Source organism: Falco cherrug, chromosome 4 (genome assembly GCF_023634085.1).
Source record: "Falco cherrug isolate bFalChe1 chromosome 4, bFalChe1.pri, whole genome shotgun sequence".
In the NCBI taxonomy this organism is placed as follows: domain Eukaryota; kingdom Metazoa; phylum Chordata; class Aves; order Falconiformes; family Falconidae; genus Falco; species Falco cherrug.
Window position 1 is genome coordinate 33,442,979 of NC_073700.1, and position 20,557 is coordinate 33,463,535.

Genomic DNA, 20,557 nt, shown 5'->3' on the forward strand with positions numbered 1-20,557 from the left:
AAATACTATTAGCTAATAAGGAGAGAAAGCAGACAAACCAGCTGTTGCTAGACACTGAACTTTTGCCTTTGATCATCCTTTACTTGATTCATGGCCAAAACCAATCATGTAGGTTTAGCAGAGGATAACAAAGTTTAGTAGGTGACAGAGGAATGGAGAAAAAGTGATGTCAATCATAACATACCGCCAACCTTCTATTCTTCTAATTAAGACCACCACCTGAATTTAAAGCAGTTTTCCAGTCCTCTTTTGGAATGGCTACTGGTGCAATGAAAGACACTTTTTTTCCTGCCCTGAGAGCCAAAGAAATAGGACACACAAATGAGAGAAAAATAAATAATAAATTTGCAAAATTATTAATATTTTACCTATTAAATAATTTGTATTTCTCAGATCAGTTTTCTAAACTAGCTTATTCTACACAGTTAACCTCTTGTATCTGAAGGCTGTCTTGCTTAGAAAACTTTGAAAATTTACTTTTCCTGTCTTAATTCTAAAGATGCAGCAGTTTATAGTGGCTATTCAAACTGCCTTCAGTCATATCACCCCTTACTCCTTTCTAATTTCAGCAAATAAAATGGTATCTTTACCAAACATTTTTCAGAAAAAATAATCCTGATCATTGCAAAGAATTCTTGATACAATTTGGACTCGTAAAACCACTTATTAGCTTTCCTGTTGTATAGCACAGTACTCTCCCAGTTGTACAACTTAATGTTAGAACTAAGTAACAAACAGTCATCTAAGAAACCCTATTTGTGGAACAATAACATTTTCATCTATCAAAATACATATTCTATGAGGATAGGATGAACATAGGAGATTTAGGAAATAACAGAAACAGTAAAGAAAAAGAAAATTATTTTATTTATTACCATTTTAAAGGAATTGTCAAGGAGAAGACTGTTTCATATAATGAACCAAAGATCACATTAACTTAAATTTCTTCAGATTTTTGTCCTTTGGCTTTTGCTCCTTCTGCCTTTCATACATACAATGCAGTAAGTCTTTTAAAATTCAGAATCTAAACACACAGTCCGTATCTGCTCTGGTATTTGTGTAAATATTTCTTTGGGTATGTAAATACAAGTGACACTAGTATGTGTACATAATGCTGTTAGCATGTACAGTGCAAATGAATAATGGTATCTCTGACAAGACAGAGATAAAAAACAGATAATGCAGCTTAAAACTTCATCACACTTCTGGCTTCTTACATTTTAACATAAATCTTCATATTCCTATCAAAGAGCTCATTTGGATTTCTAAATATTTAACAATACTATCCTACTTTTTCACTCATCACTTTGAAAGCACTTTGCCCTTCAAAAAAGCAAGGAAACAATGTTTCTGCTCTGCAAATGTAAAAACTGAGGCACAAAAAACCTATGTTTTTCAACACTGGTATTTCAAATCTCAAACCTCTTCATTAAATGCAAAATGCAAGGCAACTTCTTACACTCCTTTCTTTTCCAAGTTACCTCTCACAGTACATGTAAAGCCTTAGTATCAGGATACCTACAATGCATCTTCTTGTACTTCCAAGTGACTGGCACCCTGTAAGAGAGGTGCTTCTAAAATTATGTTTGTCCAGGCAAAACAAAGAATAAAAATGAAGTGATTATATTATACTTAAGCAATTACACAATTACACACTGGATATACTGGAGGAAAAAGACTATTAAACAGGAGTACTACAAACATGCTAATATTATCATACAACATATGTGAAATGAAGAGAGGATTCGAGGTTTCTGAAATTTTGTCAAAAACCCTTTAATTTATAAAAATCACAGGATTCATTTAAAAGCTTAACTGAAAAGATTTTGATAAGAATTAATCAGAATTTAACTAATTTCATCTTGATTAATCAGAAATTAACTTCAACTGGCAGCACATCAAATGAGTTTGCCAACGTAACACTACCAAGTGGGTAGATTCAATATGTGTGCTTAGATCTGTCCAACTAACTGAACACTACTACATCCATATGCTAATATTTTTCTTACCACAATGACATTCGGTACGAAGTACTAACAATATGATACCTTCAGAATAATTTTCCCATTTAAAGCCAGAAAACTGATCTACCTACCACCAACCACAGATATTCAGGAAGCCAGTGAGGACATACGGGGCTTTTCCATATCCAGCAACATTTCATTGAACAGCATTTTAATCTTTTTCTTCTTTAGCTTTATGCAGACTTTTACAGCGTAGTTAATTACTCTTGGCTCTTCCTGTGGTAGCTGTCAGATTTGTCTTGATATCGGTCAGCTAGATACTGTTTATGTTTTTCTCTTCATCTCCCTGCTATCCATGAGGGATATCCACCAGGCTCTTCCAGATTAACTTCAGAGATCTGCCATTTTAGCAGTATGGCAAAATTAATCTACCATCTTTCAGTAAGCTTAAGAGAATACAGTTCCCTTGAATTCCAGGTGCTGGGTTGGGACTCCTTTCTGCCATATCCATTCTTAAAATGAGTTAACAGTGACCAGTATATACCAGAAAAGACTTTATTTAGTAATTAAGGATAAAGCCATTACAGGTAAATGACACTAGAAAAAAACTGTGCAGGCTCAGCAATAAGGCTGAATGTGATCTTCATTATAGTCTATATAGACTGAAGGATGAAACTTTATCAAAATGGCTCAGACTGTGTTTGGCCTAATAGTCCATTTAATGTGATCTTGCTTTTTCACATTTAAAACATACAAACTCTTTTGTGGTACAGTTCAGCAGAAAATTGACTGACCAACAGTTACATATTTAGTGCGCAGCTGTCATATGACTATTCTGGATTGAAAAGGGAGTCCACGTCAGGATTTGTATGACTGCAATGCAAAGTGGAACCAGACAGATCAAATAGAACATGGCATCATGAAGACCTAAAAACAAACTGGGGAAGAAGAGGGAAAAACAGCTTTCAAGAAGAGGAAAATTAACTTTCACGGTCAATTCACAACAAATTATTTTTAAAGCATTCACATTGTATACATATATACAGCATACACATGTTACTGTGTCCAATCAATTATAATTAAAAGAAATATAAATATCTCAGATATCAGATGTACTTCAATCGTATTTTCTAATTCTACATACAAATATGTATTTTGTTGTTTGCGCCTTTCGTAATAGCTGAGAGGAAATTAGAAAATTAGCACTCGAGTTAATTTTAATACACTGTAAGCAACCTAAGAAATCCTGTTCACTGCTTTAGTACCCATCTGTATTACATAATATAGAAATCAATTTAAGTAATATAATCCAATTTTAGAACAGAGCTTTAGTAAGATTGAAAAATTAGGAAGTGAAAGAAAAGCAGAAAATGGAAGCAAACATTTTAATTAAAAAATATTTTATGAAGTTATAATCTGTGCTATTAGCAATCACCATAGTCTGTTGTTATTGCTGCTAGATGGAAGTCGTGATTAATGCATAAATTCAGGTATGGTGTAAAGGGCTGTTTAAAAGTAGCATTTGGTTTAAAATGAATTATTACAAGATAATATAAACTATAAAAAGAATACACGTGAAATTAACAGTCATTCTCATTTATTCTCATGGATGCATGGTATTTCCTCATCTAAATCTTCTCTATGGAATAAGAGGTAAAAACATCAACAAATATGAACCAAAAAAGAAAATATAAAATAAGGAGTTGAATGAGTTCCCTTTTACAAACAGTATGTTTTCTGACAACTCAAAGCATACATTTAGGCATTCATCTAGTAGCTAGAATCATTATCTACTGGCATTCTGTTAATTCTTGCATTCTAATTACTTAAATATTAGGAAAGTCAACTCAAGCTGAGAAACAGACCCTAAATGAACTTTCTCTCCATGGGGCAGTTTATGTTATTTTCTACTTTTTTCCCTTAGCATTCAGGGACAAGACAGGAGACTCACGAAAAAGCTACAGACATGATCCAAAAAACCTGAAAACTGTGAAGAAAACTTGAGCAGGCTTTCGAACAAAACCTAAGAGTTTCTCTGAATCATAAAAGAATCAATTCCTATCTCCCTGCATTAAACAGAAACAGTGCTTGCAACCTCCAAAGCAGCCTAGATTTATTCCTTAGCAGACACACTCACACAACGATCACAATTTATCTGGAGTCATGCTAATGCTACTAAAGGAAACAAAAAAACAGAGGGTTACAAGTGAATTACTTAACCACTTGGGCGATGGCATTTAAGACTGGAGGTATTCACTAGCAGGTCACTGGTCCATAGCCAATGTTTATTGGCAGTGACAATAATTTACTATTTGGATGTTGTTTACTGGCCTGCATTCAATTGCATTTTCAGTCCACCTACAAGTAAACAAAGGCTCCCATCATGTACACCAACATCACAACTGCCAACAGTTAACTGTACTCAGCAGAGAGGCCACAGACAAATTACCTATCTGAAGATGAAAACAGGACTAAGACACAGTTAACAGGATGCTGGGGCTGTGCTTGGCTTGTTCTGCACACTAAAGAGGACTGCAGTTTTCAGTACTAAAATTATTCTGTCTTTATACATGGACCTCAGGAAGGACAAAAAAAAAAGAAAGAACATTACCAAATCACTCATACCTGTGCAATCCTGATTTGGTCTCACTGGAACAGTATTGGTTTAAGAAAATAGTATTACTTATTGTACTGTAAGACCTTAAGTTACTCCAGGAATTATGAAAAATATCTATAGTACACAGAACAAGGAATAGGAAAATATTTCATTAAGGGACTAGGACAAATGAAGAGCAGAGCTCAGATTTTATCCTAGTAACAGCTGGACCAGTAACTTCAGAAATTTCCATGTCTACATTTTTTGCATATGCAGGAATAAAACATAGAATCTTTCACTAAACAGCCCTAATATCACTCTGAATAGAATGTGATGTAGTCCAGTAATTCAGTACGAAAGCATTAACAGTTTGAGGTGCCTCCAATAAGTAAAGTTACTGTAAAAAAGCTTCATTCTGAAGAACTAATTCGGAGCACACCTTCAAGGGAAGTTAGCTGTAGTTGCAGTGGCTCTCCAGAAGAGGGAGATTTTAAACTAGGTATCTTTTCTACAGGGAAAAAAAAAAAAAAAGAAATTCAAACCCCAAACTAAAATACCCCAAACCAAAGAGCAAAAGAAAAAAAAAAAAAAAAAAAAAAGCAAAGCAAAGCAAAGCAAGCAAGCAACCAAAACAACCAAAAAAACCCACCACCACCACCCCAAAAAAAAAAAAAATCCCACCAAAAAAACACCAAAAAACCCAAGCCATATGAGGCAGGTAATGCTTTGCTGTGATGACAGACCAAAAGGAAAAAACCAAACCAGGTCCATCCATTCTGCAAGCTATTGCTCAAATTTTAAGGATATTTAAAAATACTTAAGCTAGTATTAACTGCAAAATGCTTAACTGATGTGTAGTGACCACATTCCCTAAGAATGTGGTATAATGTGTATATTAATGCATACAGAATCCTGTGTGACACATACAGAATTGTGTACAATATACAGGCCAACATCACGTGTGAAAAAGGTTACACCAAAAAGCAAAAACAACTTCTGGAAAAGAGATACACTATTCACAGCAAATGTCACACTTCAGAGTCAGGATACCAGAGGCAAAACCAGGAGAACCCAGATTGCTCCTAAGAAAGAAGGCATCACTGTGACTAAGAAGTCACGTTGAGGCAGAAGTAAATACTGGTACTGGTAAGTAAACAGCTGATGATGTTAACGGTCAGTTCAAGGGCTTCAATACAGAGGAAAAGACAGACAGGCTAGGTCTTTGGAATGCCTGGTCTAATACAGTACTGGGATCACCATTCATAAGCATTTTCTCATTTCTGATGAATCTTAAGCATCCACCTGGAGGTGCTATGATACCTCACAGATGAAAGAAAGAGGGGACTAAATTTTCCTTTCTTCTAGAATTTTACCCTCTGTATAAAACCTCACCAGCATCTTACCAGCTTGAGTGTCTGCAGAATACAAGTGTAACAGAAGCCACCAAGACAAAGATGCATTATTGTCTCAAAAGGTCTTCTGGGAAAAGAATTTCACTCGTAACATGCCAGTTGCCCTAATAAGCTGCTCGGAAATGTAGGCTTTACTGAGGCAGGGAATATATATGTGTGAATTACTCAACCGCATGATGGCAAGAAAAGACAGGCAAAGCTTAAAATCTGGCAACTTATAGTTGGTTGGTACTCTTAACGGAGTTTTGGTACTCTAATGAAATATCCTGATCACGGAGGATGTCAAGGAGTCATAATATCACATAGCTGAAGAACCAAAATGTAATCACCGGAACAATGAGGAGGTACAGGTGAAGTGTCATCTTACAGAATTTTGCTGGAGGCATAAGAATCAGAAGATATATGATTTGTCACAGCAGATAGCTTTTGATAGATCATTTTTTTTGATACAATGTAAAATGAGCACCAAAGACAGAATATCTGTGAAGCCCATTCTGAAGGCAATATGCTATTAATAAAATGCCATTGAATGTATAACATAAATGAAGAAGGGGAAAAAAAGACATACCCTTCCCCTGTGGGCTGGACCAGCGCTGAGCAGAGGGGAAGGCTCACCTCCTTTGATCTGCTGGCAATACTTTGTCTAATGCAGCTCAAGATACCTTTTGCCTTCTTTGCCACAAGAGCATATTGCTGGCTCACGTTCAGTGTGGTGCTTACCAGGACCCCCAGGTCCTTTTCTGTCAAGCTGTTTTTCAGCTGGGTGCCCCCCCGTATATACTGGTGCACGGAGCTGTTCCTCCCCAGCTGCAGGACTTTGTACTTCTCCTTGTTGAACCATGAGGCTCCTGTCAGCCCATTTCTCCAGCCTGTCAAGATTCCTCGGGCTGGCAGCATGACCCTCTGACATTATCAGCAGCCACACCTCCCAGCTCTGTGTCACCACCAAACATCCTGCCCTGTCATCCACATCATTAATGAAGATGTTAAACAGGACTGGAGCCAGCACAGACCCCTAGGGTACACTACTAGTCACGGGCCTCAACTAGACTTACCACTGGTCACCACTCTCTGGGCCCAGCCATTCAGCCAGCTTTCAACCCATCTCACTGTACACTCATCCAGCCCCTGTACCAAAGGTTTCCTATGAAGATCTTATGGGAAGCAGTGTCAACAGCCGTACTGAAGTCCAGGTAGACAATATCCACAGCCCTTCCTTTATCTACCAGGTTAGACATTTCATTGTAGAAGTTTATCAAGTTGGTCAAGCGTGACTTCCCCTTGAAGTTATGCTGACTACTACTGATTATTTTATTGTCCTTAATGTGCCTGGAAATGGTTTCCAGGATTAGCTGCTCCATCATTATTGCTATGGCTTAGTTTTCAATTTAAGAAAAAATAAGTTATTTAGAATTCAGCAAATAGTTTATGGGCTTTGACTGCATCTTCTCCCAGTAAACAACATTGCTGGAAACGCTTCAGACACGTTTATTCAGGGTCCAAACATTTTGTTAATGCAAAATAAAGGTCCTCTGTGCTATCTTCATAATTCACTACCACTACACCTAATAAAGTAAACACTTTCCAGAACACGTGATATTGCCAGCTTTGGAGAAAAAGGAAGGACACAGCTGAGATTGTATTGACATGGGTCATAACACTTCATTACATATAATTCACATATGTGAAATTCTTTTTTTTTTTTTCCCAAACAGTTTGAACATATTTTAAGCAATCTCCTATATTCAGTTTCTGTTTGTCCTCCAACAACTTTGTCCTGAGACAAGTATATTTTAGCTGTCTGCCTATGGCTGAAATCTGAGATCAGCTGATAAGGTTTTAATATGTATAAGTAATTTTAGCTCAGTCAATGGTCTGAGTACATTGCCATGGGCAAACTGATTCCCTAGAAACAATCTTGAGTAGTCTGGTCTTTGTGGACTGTATGTCCATGCTGCAGTCCATTTGCAAAGTGAAGGACATGCACATTCACACATACATATACAAAAACCACATGCAGACTGCTTTATATTTAAGAAATTATTTTTGAAGAGATGGGCAAGAGAAATATGTAGTATATTTCAGGTGCTCTTTGATTAACTGATCTCAGCTTTGTACTTTTATGTTGTTCCCTGTCCTAGTGAAGTAGATCAAATCGCAGTGTGACTCAAGTGGAAATATAGGTTTTAGAGATTAAGCATTCAAAGTATTACAACTCTATATTCAAGAAATTTATTGTTGCTATAGTCCAGAGGCTACTTACTGGGGGTGTGGGTGGGGGGGTGTGTGGGGAAGAGATTTATAACTACTGTGATTTAAAATCCATCCAGAAAAGGATCATTTCTTTGATCAAAAGGGATCAGAACTCAAATCTTAATTTCTCTGAATCATCAAGATGAATATATTCAGCCCTCTCATATCCACATCCAGTTCAACCTACTACTCCTCTGCAAAAATCACTCATCTTATCTGACATTATAATGAGGTTCACGTCCTCTTCACATCATCTCATTGGCTGGCTATCTACAGAATGTATTAAAATAGAATTAACTGTTCTCACACATATCCTCAAAGTTAAGCCTTCTTTGCTTGTGTCAGGATGCTTTTCTGAAGACCACCTGTTGTCCTTTTATGTCACACTTTTCCTCGTACATTTTTTTAGAAAATTCCTCAAATATGCAACATTCCTCTAGCATTAGGTGACATATACCAGTCCTTTCCTGTCTCCACAAAAGTTCATATACAATTGTATTCTATGTACTTTTTAAGGTTTCCACTCAAAATTTAGGAGAGCTATATAGTTCTCAGAATATTCATGTTGTTCTCTCAAGCAAATCGTGATCAGGACTAATTTTTACCTTTTAGTCCTGACTTCAGTTATTCCTCATGTTGCCACTTCCTCTTGTTGGTCATAAATAAACAGCCTATGACCCTTTCAGTGTACTGAGTCCCTGTTAATTTGTTTTTATAAAAGCCCATGCATTTCCAATGTGCTAACTAGCAACCACAGCTTTATGCTGTGTATTAAGGTCTCCAGGGACTGCAGTGAAATCATTACCATTAGAATGGTAAGTAGCATTGAAGCCAAAATTATACTCCTACTTGAGGCAAATTCCCTCCCTCAGTGATTATACTGCTGTCTCTCAAACAAAAATGTATCTTAAACGCAAGCCTATTAGGATTATACATTTTAAGGAAGCAGGTTTACAAATCAAAACACAGGAGTCAGGACAACATGTATCGTAGTAAGAGGAATTAGGTGTTCTCAAACTTTTTTTTTCTTTTTTGCAATAGAACAGGAGATGGTTAACTAGTGAAATAAATCCTTTGTTTTTCAAAATTAGGTAGAAATCCTTGCGAATTGTTCAATAAATGATTTATTCTTTAAAAACCATTTCTATTTCCAGACATAAACCAACTGGAAAATATTTTTAAAGCACTCATATTTTTGAAGGGCCGTTGATGCAAACTATTGCAGATTAATTTGCTTTTTAGATGACACGATTATTTCATGTTAATTTATATGATTTAAAGTACTCCTTTTGAACTCACCTCAGATCAGGTCGAGCAACTTCATTATTCAGGTTCTCATATCCAAATTGATTTAGTATTGTAACCACAAGCATTGGAGCCAAAGATTGGGCAGGCTTGGTAAATAAAGCATTGGTACCAAAAACCATAGAGGAAAGTGGTGATCTAATATATTTAGGGAAAAAACCAAATGAATGCAAAACACAAACTTATTAGTGTATTAATTAGTGATCATAAAAATCTTGTTACTATGCAAATGCTAACTATCATGATCCTTAGCTTTATAAAGTTCATACATTATAGCAAACAGATCAGCTATCACAAAGAAATTTAAATTTATTTGGAAATGAAAGGTAATAAACCTCTGGGGTATATCTATCGGTTGGCCCCAATTCTGAAATTACTTGGATTCAAGTTTGACTTTGTGCACACTGAGTAATTACTGAAGTTAAGACTGAACAGTACATGAAGAATTAATTACAACTTAAGACTTTACATGCATGAGACCAAAAAAGGAGGCTTTTTTTTTTTTCTTCATGAAAGCAATAGCTCTCACCTTTGAGGGGCAAGTTCTTTAATACAGTGACCTGACCAGACCTGAATCTGCACTGACATAAATATTTATGGAACCAACAGAAAGTTATCTGCACTGTGATAATCATCCAAAAGATCCATGAGTTGTAATATGCTACGTCACAGCAGGTTTTATCAATTTTTATTTCAGAGAGATAACAGCAACCAGTTAGACTTTGAAATCTGCACTTCACGTAGCATTGCTAAAGCTTTCTAAATGCTTTTTCCATGTTAGAAAGACCTTATTCAGAAAATTCCATACATGACAGTAGATGTATATGGTTACAAAATAATTCTGTTGAAGCTAACAAAAATGAAAACACAAAAACCTGAAGGACTTGGCTTATACTGTAGTATAACTAAAACTAGAAATGACCTAATAATCTGTTTAAATTACACTACTGAAGTTAACTGCAGGAAACTTTATTCAAGTTCTTATCTCTACTTATCCTAAGTTGCTTTTACCGAAAGTACTTCTGTGTCAAGGATCAAAGATCGTTACTGTCTTTACTTTGACACAATCTAACTTAGGAAACAGTAACGTGGCAAATAGATAGCATATTTAAAGAAAAACAGCTACGATTGACATACCTCCGCTTGTGCTTTATTAAATCTGCATCAACAATATCTGCCAAAGGCAAATTGAACAAACTAAATGAAGCTTGTACAATTACCCTAAAGAAAGACAAAATATTTAAGAAGTTCATAGTTCTTATATACACTTTCACAATGGACATATCTGCAAACACAGAAAGCTGAGATGTTCTTTAAAACATGGTGATTTGTCTGTTTAAACAGCAGTTCTGAAAGCATTACTAGATCTGCTCTTAATTGAGAATTAGAAATTGATATGCAAACCTAAAAGGTGGGGGAGGGGTTTGCCTTTCTTCCTGGACACTGGCGCAAAAGGTCATAAACACATGCTTGAGATTATCAGTAATTTAAAAAGACATGGAGAAAAGAAACACCTTAGAAGAAAGAGGAACTGAAAATTTTCTCTTGAAATCTGAAAAGGACATGAGCATTACTGGAGAGACTACATGGAAGACAAACTTCAAAGTGGGAGAATTAGAATAGTAAACAGATTGTATATGCATTCCTATGTATGTATTTATATATATACACATACATTTAAACACAAACAGAGAAAGCTGTTAACAAACTGCTAAGTGAAGCCATAAACTCAAATATTACGATTTCTATGTGGTATTAAATTTTGGCTGAGATTATCTTTTACTTACAAGAGGCTTTGAACAATTAGCACTTTAAACATACACTCTTTAGGTACCTTAGACATTTTTTCCTGGGGAAATCAACATGTATCTTCATCATTTGAAGTATGCAGGTAATGAAATTTAATTTATTGTTCACAGTGTTACAGTAGCCCGTGAATGAAATACTGAAAATAAGAATGGAAACGGGGGAAAAAAAAAGATGAAGAAAAGGAGGGTAGGAAGGAACATGTAGAAAGCAAGCAAGCAATGAAATAGAAAATAAAGAAATAAAAATGAACTGCTATAACAATATTCAGATAAAAACAGGTCTTTATTTTTACATAAGGTTCTCCATGTACCACAATATACTTCTTCCATGAAAATACTACTTCTTGGCATCATACTTACCTGGCACCACTGAGTATTGGTTACCTAACTGATACCTGACTTACCGATATTTGTTTTGCAGTGCAACACACAAGTATTCATGCAATACAAAATGATGTCTGGGCTTTCCTACCAAATAGTCTCCGAAGAGTTCCTCTACCAAAATCTTCTGGGTCTATGTGGATGAGAAGAGCTTCTGCTTCCCTTGAATCTCATGTTAAAGCAATAAGCAGCTGGAGGCATGTGGCTGCAAACCTTAATTACTGTTCATATTTAAGCCTTTTTTTCTTTTTAAGCAGAAATAAAAAGCTGAAGCAGAATAAAATGAAAGCTGAAAAAGAAGTTGTAACTGGAGCCTCAACTTTTCTGACAAGTAGAACAGAAAGAAAACCATAAAAGCAGTAGCAAAATCTTCACACTATGAAAAGTAAGTGTCCATTCTATTAGAATTATTTAAGCTGTATCTATGAATAGGGAAGTGTATTTACTTACATGTTTGTCGTGAGATAAAATGCCAACAGATAATAGTGTTCTGGCCCTAGAACAAACATGACAGCAGCAGCTACTCCTTCCAAGTAAAAGGAAAACAAGATGATTCTGTAATAACCAAACTTCTTCAATGAAGCGTGACTGAGAAGAACAAGGCACTGAAAAGATAATACATACACATATATGATGAAAAGATACAGTACACTATCTCAGCATTAAAGTTATAAAGCACAGACCAGACATAAATTTTACTACCCACTAAAGGAAAAAAAAAAAAAAGCACAACAAAACCCAACCCTTTCTAAAAAGTTCAATCCAAAGAAAAAATAGGAAAAATAAAAAAAATAGGAATTGAACAAAGAGAACTGTTTACTGGCCCACTCTATGCTACCTCTACCAGGTAATAATGGTCTCCTTTCACTCAAACTGGCCAGCTGAGAACTACTATATCCTGAGAAAAATACTGTTTCCCACATTGCCCATCTATTATTTAATGCTCATGATTTTTATGTTTGATAGCCCTTAAATATCAATTTTGTTGACAGTATGTTAACTGTAAACCAAGCACCTTGCCATTTGAATTTTAACTGCTGATCAAAAATATTTTCAGTAATTGTTTTTTCATTAATATTACTGTTTTAACTGACATTTATAGAAATAAAGCATGACTTCTAAGTGGATAAAGCAAGTTCACCAAGACAGCTGATCGAAGCAAGTTAGAGACTTTAATAGCAAGTAGAGGAAGGCAGATGCCAGTGGACAATGTGTATTTCAGTTCCACCAATCTTAACCAGCAGTAATCCACACAAGAAGCTAGTGACAAGTAAACTCATAAAAGTGGTATTAAGGGCTGATTATAGTATGAACAAAGTGTAAGCTCTTCTCTATTGCTCCTTGCTTTCCACTTTAAAGAGGACATTTTGTAATGCATTATGTTCTTTTTATATGAGCCTATGTCACCACCTACATGTATGTGGTCCTCAACACTGTCACAAAAAATACTCACAATAGCAATACACATTTTCTCTTTCTGTGTTACAGAAATAAACAGAACAGGAGAGAATTCTCATTGTACATTTGTTCCCACATTTAAATGCCTTAACATAAAGAACAAAACCAGAGAAAGATTACTGCAGCAAATGCTATTTTAAAGAAGCTCAAGTTTTCTACTTAAACCAATGATCAAGAAGGTAAAACAAATCTGGAAAGTTGATGTAAGAAAAAAATCTGGTTGTAAGAAACTTAAAACATACTCCTCCCCCTGCTTGTTCTCAGGCATTTTGCAGAAAAGTGTTTGCACTAGAAACGATAAGAGATTATGTAATGTCTGTTATTGTAAAAACCATGACCATGTCTCCCTATAATTGAGAAATAACCCTGTCTCAGGAAGTACTTGTAATTTAGAAAATTCCTTGTTACGTGCATGTTTCTAAGACTGCATATTTCTAAGAAAAATACTACCTTAATGACACAAATTTAAATTTGTTTGTTTCAGCAACAAGGTTTCCCTTGCAGGCAGGTTTTACTCTTCACACCCACTACTAAACGGAACCTAAGACAGAAGCTGAAATCTAGTTTAGTACAGGCCACTGAAGCACAGTTCGTAAGAAGGGGCTTTATTTTACATGGGTTGGGTATTTTTCCAGTAAGTGAAGTTCAGGACATTGCCACCAGAGAATTCTTATTCTATCTTGAGCTCAAAGGGACAAAACCTGAGAAAAATAAGGTCACAGCAAACTCTCTATGGTTCAGTGACCTTCAAGACAAAGAGTCTCTGGGGAGCAGAGACAGATGCATTTTCTGAAAGATTGTTCGTTTCACACTGTCACACTGATTTTATCAACAAAAGTGACTGCTGTATATTAAGTGTAAAATTATTTAAGCTTTCCTGATTTCTGTTGTTTCTAAGTTATTTCCAAAGTTCATCAGCTGTTTGAGTTACAGGAAAAAAAAAAGTTAAACCTGTGGGAATGATAAAAATTGAAATGATAGATACTTAGGAGTTAGGGGAACGAGAAGGTACGTTTAGGATTTGTATGTTATATATGCAAAAGCTAAAGGAGTAACTGAAATTGAGCTGTGAATTCCAGTTGCACTTTCACATATCTTCTTTTACATATTACCTACTGAAAAACATTGCAATTTAATGAATTTAACAGCCTGATTTTCAGAAATTCTGAACATCATCAGCACCTATGATGAAAGTCAGGATACATAGATTTTGAGTATCCTGAATTTCATCATCCAATAAGTAAACAACGTGAAAGTTTTAAAAGATCCAGTGAAAGAAGTTAGAAGGGAATGAACAAGAAAACTTTTTTATTCACTACAGACAAGTATGTTTACATTCTGTGGGACATTTTTGCTGCTTTTCTTGTTCTTACACATTACTTGTTTAGGTTCTCTTTTTTTTTTCCAGTTCATTACTCCTCCCCCAACCCTGACTGGGGTCTTGAAAGTATGTCTCTCTCTACCCAGTAAATGTAGCTGCCCAAAACCAGCAAACAAAATAAATGAGAACATATTATTCCCCAAAAGCAGTTATTTAGACTTTTGCTTGGTTCCCATGACTGAGATACCACATATTTCAATAATGTTTTTAATACCTAATGATTTTTCTCTTGTTGTGTGCAGTTTATCTCAGAAACTTCCTGAATAAGAGATTATTCTTTCATCACCTATTACAAATCAAAACCAAAGAGGAGAGAAATCCTAATTCTATAGGTTTTGCTTTTAGAAACTTTTTATCTTGATCATGTTTTTCATTCCTTTACACTTTGGTATTATAAACCCTGTAGGATACAAAACATTCACTCTTTGCATATTCACATCTCATATTCTTGTAAACAGATACTCTGCAAGCCTGCCTGCTTGTGCATTCTTGCTACCCTACCCTTATGCTTGGTTAGCCGGTGCACAGAGGCACTTTCTCCTTGTAGGGCACAGGTGAGCTGGATTTGTTTTTTGGTACAGCCAATGGCTTATGCCAGATACAGCGTTTTTTCAAGAAAGAGTGTAAATGGATACCTTAAACTAATGAAAACTAGTAAACCACCATGTTTTCATATTTTGAAATAAAGAACCGTAACGGCCTACCTGAGGACAAATAAAGCCTGCTCCGTACATGATACTTCTTATTAAGGAAGAAAGAACATCCTTGGGAATAAGATTATCCGCAAAGATCATCATAAAATTGTTGCAGAAGGCTAGGTGGAAGACTTGAAAGAAATTCATTGTTACAAAAAATAAAAAGTTTTTCTCTGTCATAATCTGTTTGGTCAATGAAATTACCAAGGACAAGGACAGAGCTCCATCACTGTTTTCCTGATCAGCATTCTCTGTGCAAATTTCCCTCTGCTCATATTGACTAGTACTGTATTTGCCTGTGTAACACATACAAGCTGTTGCTAATGCTGCGACCAAAACAGTGAAAGCCTGAAAACAGGCAAAATTTTCCATATTATCTGATATGAGACCACAAAAGAGAATGCTTGTTGATCCAATTAGTGTTGCTACTTGGTTATATTTAATAAGCTGAAGCCTACTTTCATGTCTTGTTGAAATTTCTGCAAAGAGCGCGCACTGTGCTAGAAGCACAAATGTAAGCAAACCATCAAAAGCACATAATGCAACAATGAGGTGAAGACCACTTAGCCAGTCACCTTCTTCATAATGTTTCCAAGGAAACCAAGGAAGCAAAAAGGCTAACGCATATAAAGGAGCTCCATATAAAATTGAAAACTGGCGTCTTGAGCAGCATGCAAATTTGGAGTTATCTTGAATATACCCAAAAAGAGGATCATTAACGGCATTCCATATCATAAATACAACCTGCAACAAACAATTAAGAAACACAACAGAATTTATCATTAGTGTGATTTTTCTGCAGAGTTTATACAACCACAGAAGTAATATACACCATATTTATTTAAAAGAAATCTCTATTCAAAGAACAAAAAAAAAAGATGAAAGCTTCTCAGGTCAAAACAGACTCCAGACCAAATTCTTAAAGGTATTTAGAAGTTTATAGTAATTTTGAAAAGCAAGATGAGTAAGTAGGCAGGTGCACAGCTACACATGAAATAAACCTCTGTCTCCAAGACTTCACTCTCTCAGAAGCTTACAAGATGAAAGCCCAGATGTGTAAAGTCCTGATATTACTCTCACAGCAAATAATTCAAAACATGACCTGGCCCATTACTTTCAGGAGACCATTTACGACAAGAGTTGCTCACATGGATAATGACTTGCAAAATAAAGGCAGTATTTAGGTACTTAAACAGTCCATAGGAAAACACCAATGTTAAATGTATCTATGGAGCTGAGGTGCAAGATTAGTTTAGAAAATTACTTCAAGCTATCAATGGTTAAAATCTTTTCAGCCATTAAAGTCTGGACATTTTTAATCTAAAGACTGTAAACAATGTGCTTTATGTGTACCTTCAGTTGCTTACGGATTAACTACATTTAAAATGAATTTACTGTACAACTATTTGCAGTGCGTCTGAAAGTAATTAGTAAGTAAAAACAATTACTTTGTTGTGGTTACACAGAGACATAGCACAATATGGTAATCAATAATCCATTGTACAATACCTGTGCTTGATGAAATGCTACTTCTGAAATTTTGTATCGGTTTAGGAAAAGCTTAACGTAGTAGAAATTAAAGATACTGTTCATCATTCCAGCACCTAACGTAGTCATGGAATATGCCAGTGCATTAGGATGAATTCCCAAAATGAACTTCATCTTCCACAGGTACAACTCTCTTCTTCCTCAAGCTACAAAAATAATTACAACACTTAGTAGAATAATTTTCTGAATTAAAATGACATAGGACATTTGCTTGTTTCAGAGGTGTAGAAACAGATTGTTAGAGGAAAACTTCCCCATTCTTACTTCCTTTTTTTAAAATGAGAAACACATTTTACTGAGTTCTAAGACACAGAGACCAAAACTTAACAGATGCAAAATATTAAAAAGTCAGTGACATTTCTAAGTATAATCAGTACTTAAAAAACAATGGAACAAGTAGACAAAAATGTAAAAGAATACTTTCCTAACTGGTGCACAGACTCAATATAAAATATCTGCTATTGCAAACACTGATCTTGGTGTACAGTTCAAAGTAATTGCATACATTTTACATCTTTCTTGCTAGCTACGTAGTTTTAAAATTATGGACTGTGTAGGAATTAAGTGACTCAATTCATATCCTTATGTATTTCATTGCTATGAATGTCAAATGCAGCATGCACTTAGATGGATATATCTTTAAAAAAACCCCAAGTTTTATCCTTGCATTTTTAAATGTTAATTTTTAACAGGCCATGGAAGCATTACTTTCACCTAATAAACTAAGGAGATATGAACAGAAACCATAAAACAATCAAAACCCCTTTTAATAGTTTAAACATGTTCATTGTATAAGACTGCACGTAAATAAAATCTAGTAACACATGTACAGCATTTTAAATATGTCCAAATAACAGATTCAGCCCAAGAATACAGACTTCCTTAAGATATCAAGCAGATCTTCAGCCAACGATCTTTAAGATGCTGACTTTGTCCATCTATCTAGCAATTAACTTCAGCATGTTTGGTGTAAACTGTCCTATGAAAACAGCTAGCTCCAGGGAACCTGTACTTTTAAAAGCAGAGTAATGACTACCTAAAGTTACTCCTTGACCACATTTGATTTAATAAGCCTAATACAAAAATACTTCTCCCACGTATCTGTTTTTAACTGAGACTTCATTCACCTTTATATCTGTTTGAAGGTTCTAATCCAGCCTTACTAAACACACTTAATTCCAGAGCTTTCCAACCTGCTTTTTGTCAATAGTCCACACTTTGCTCCTCTGCATATTAACAATTTTATCCTAAATGCAGTTTTCCAATAGCCATCAAAGTACTTAGTTTAAATATCTGCTTGTTCAGCTTGATAACCAGATCTATATGCAGCTGCCTGAACTCCTCATAAAAAGGACCATGAAGACACAGGAAACGAAAACCAAGGCTGTTTCCAATCTTCCTGTGATTTACAAAGTGGATGAAGATCGGCTGCTGCGAGGGAAGAAGGCAACTTCCCCATCACCAGGCGAGGGCCAGGCAAAAGCTGCAATCAGGTAGGGACCGGAGAAGTGTCTATTCTGGCTGAGGCAGGTGATGGAATGGCAGTTTTTCCACCCCTCAACACAAAGCATGAACTCTTGAAGAGCAAATAAAATGTGGGTGCATTTTTGCCTATATATATAAGATGGTCTAATATGAAACAAGATGCAAAGAGTAGATAACTTTATAGATATAAAAAAAAAAATCAAGCTGACAACTTGAATTGTTTTCTTTTTTCTAAAGCAAATTTATTTGTAAGAATATGACTGATTTTTTAGATACTTGAGCATCATTGTGATGTATATTTTCAAGTTTAGTTTTCACAGAGCTATAGCTGTAGAGACAATTCCATTTTCAGGTGGTGAAATTTTGCATTTTTGTACCAAGTTTGGTTTCACAAGCTTTTAGTAAGAAACTTCGAGTGAAGAATAAAGTTATTGAAAAGATGCCTATTTGAAACATTTCTTTTAAAAAGTAAGTTTGATATTACCAACTATGAAAGTTGTTACAGCAAGTATGTTACTGACAAGTGTCACTTTTTTTGAAGTAGCGCACATTCAAGCCTTCACAAATATACTTGATGAAGTGATTTATGCAGCAGATACTAGTGCTTTTGGAAAGGCAGACTTTTCATCTCTATTTCTCCTTGGAGCCCCCTGCATGAGTCTTTGAATTAGGAGAATCTCCTCCAAATTCCACAAGTACCAAGAATAAACGTGCTTCACGCTAACATTACCAGCAAACTAACAGTCGTTTCTCAAATCATGTTTGACTCAATTCCTTCCTACATGATTTAAAAAACAAAGGTCTTGTCAGCTTTGGAAAATTTTAAAGAAAGAAGAAATTTGAGATTTCTTCAACAAAAACCTTCTAACAATGTGCAAACAGGCATCTAGTGCCATGACTAATGATAATACACAGGATCTGACACAACTCTTTACACTAATTGGTACTTCTGGCCTTGTACCTTGTTTATGAAATAGGTTCAATTAGAAGTTGAGGTACCACACTTCCTTTCCCAGAAGACCCGCTCTTTAATCGTACTACAATGAAATCATGCATGAGTATTCCCTCCCTCTTCTTAATAGCCAGCTTCTATATTGAACTGGTTAAAAGCACAGGTGTTGACATTTTGTGACTCACAGAGGGCCGATCAGTTTGAGAAATTTTGAGTGGTTACAACCGTGTTAATACAGATGAGCCAAAAGAACAGACTGCTTAAGCCAGCCAGACACATGATGGTATTAATTGCATTTCTCCCAGCACTGGATGACACTCACAAAAAGAAACTAGAGCGTGAGTCCAAAGAAGAAAAGTGGATTCCTGAACAGTAACAAATTTTGACTGAAGTGCCCGAGCTGACACCACACTCTGCTGTGCCTGGTGCTGAGCTGCAGCGTAATGCACATGACCCTGGTTGGGCACAACTACCTTCCTCATCCTTCCTCCATGACTTGAGCCACATTAAGACAGGGTAGAACTAAGAATAAAGGCTTTCCCAGTCCCCAGGGGTAACGCCAGGGGGGAATGCTGCTGAAGCAGAGGGGAGATGCGCACTGGAGGTACCGGCAGCAGGTATGGCTGCCCGAGCGCGGCCAGGCTGCGGCTCCTGGGAGGCAGGAGCCTGGGAACTTGCAGGACTGGAAGTTTGGAAGTGTTCGCCTGCTAAAACTGGGCAAGTCATGGTAGATTTTTCTCAGGAGGTCGCCAGACAGGGGACACGGCTCCCTCTTCCTCATGAGGGAGCGAGCGGCGGCCGCCCGAGCGCCAGCAGGCGCGGGGACGCAGGCGGCCGTTTCCAGCCGGGACGGCAGCGGCCGCACGCTCCGGCGGGTCCGCGTTCTCCGCTCCGCAGCAAGGCCCCCCCGGGGGAGCGGGAAGGCGGCCCGCACCTGGGCGTGACACCGGTACGGAGCCGCGGCTCGGGGGCCGAGCCCCTCCTCACAGGCTCTTCCCTCAGCGCTCCCCGCGGTCCCAACACAGGGTGACGAGGAGCCGCAGCCTTCCATATGCCTGGTCCGCTGCCCCACCCCGGGCTGAGCCAGCTCTGCTCTGCCGCAGCCGTACCGGAATACCCCACAGCAGCCGCTCCCCGCCATTAACCCCTGCGAGCCCCGGCAACCACCGCCCCTTCCCCGGCCACCGACCCACCTCCGCTGACTGGAGGCTGCGCAACCGCCTGCTGGGGCGGGGCGTAATTAGCCCGGGCCAACCCTCTCTTCGCTCTTATTGGCGGCTTGATATGAAGTAGCTTTGTGATTGGTGAAGATTCCTTTC

The 20,557-nt window shown here is 36.9% G+C and overlaps 1 protein-coding gene across 3 annotated transcripts; it reads right to left on the reverse strand.

Moving 5' to 3' along the window:
* Positions 1–844: 844 nt before the first annotated feature.
* LOC102055040 (transmembrane protein 180) lies at positions 845–20,543 on the reverse strand. Of its 3 annotated transcripts, XM_055707231.1 has the most exons (9): positions 20,432–20,543; positions 16,763–16,947; positions 15,829–15,997; positions 15,263–15,384; positions 12,170–12,324; positions 11,365–11,475; positions 10,668–10,751; positions 9,525–9,668; positions 845–2,902 (listed from the first exon to the last, which is right to left on the reverse strand). In XM_055707231.1, the coding sequence occupies exons 2-9, from the start codon at positions 16,913–16,915 to the stop codon at positions 2,773–2,775; spliced, it is 1,068 nt and encodes a 355-aa protein (XP_055563206.1). In that variant the 5' UTR covers positions 16,916–16,947; positions 20,432–20,543; the 3' UTR covers positions 845–2,772. The 3 variants fall into 3 exon arrangements, with proteins under 3 accessions (XP_055563206.1, XP_027665928.2, XP_027665929.2); XM_027810127.2 differs by having other exon boundaries at positions 15,263–15,997; XM_027810128.2 differs by lacking the exon at positions 11,365–11,475 and having other exon boundaries at positions 15,263–15,997.
* Positions 20,544–20,557: the final 14 nt, after the last annotated feature.

Coding starts and splice junctions, on each gene's coding strand:
- LOC102055040 (XM_027810127.2), bottom strand. CDS start 16,915: ATGAAGTTCATTTTGGGAATTCATCCTAATGCACTGGCATATTCCATG. Junction 10,752..11,364: donor CCCAGGAAAAAATGTCTAAG/GTACCTAAAGAG, acceptor GTCTTTCTTTAG/GGTAATTGTACAAGCTTCAT. Junction 9,669..10,667: donor TTAATAAAGCACAAGCGGAG/GTATGTCAATCG, acceptor TAAATATATTAG/ATCACCACTTTCCTCTATGG.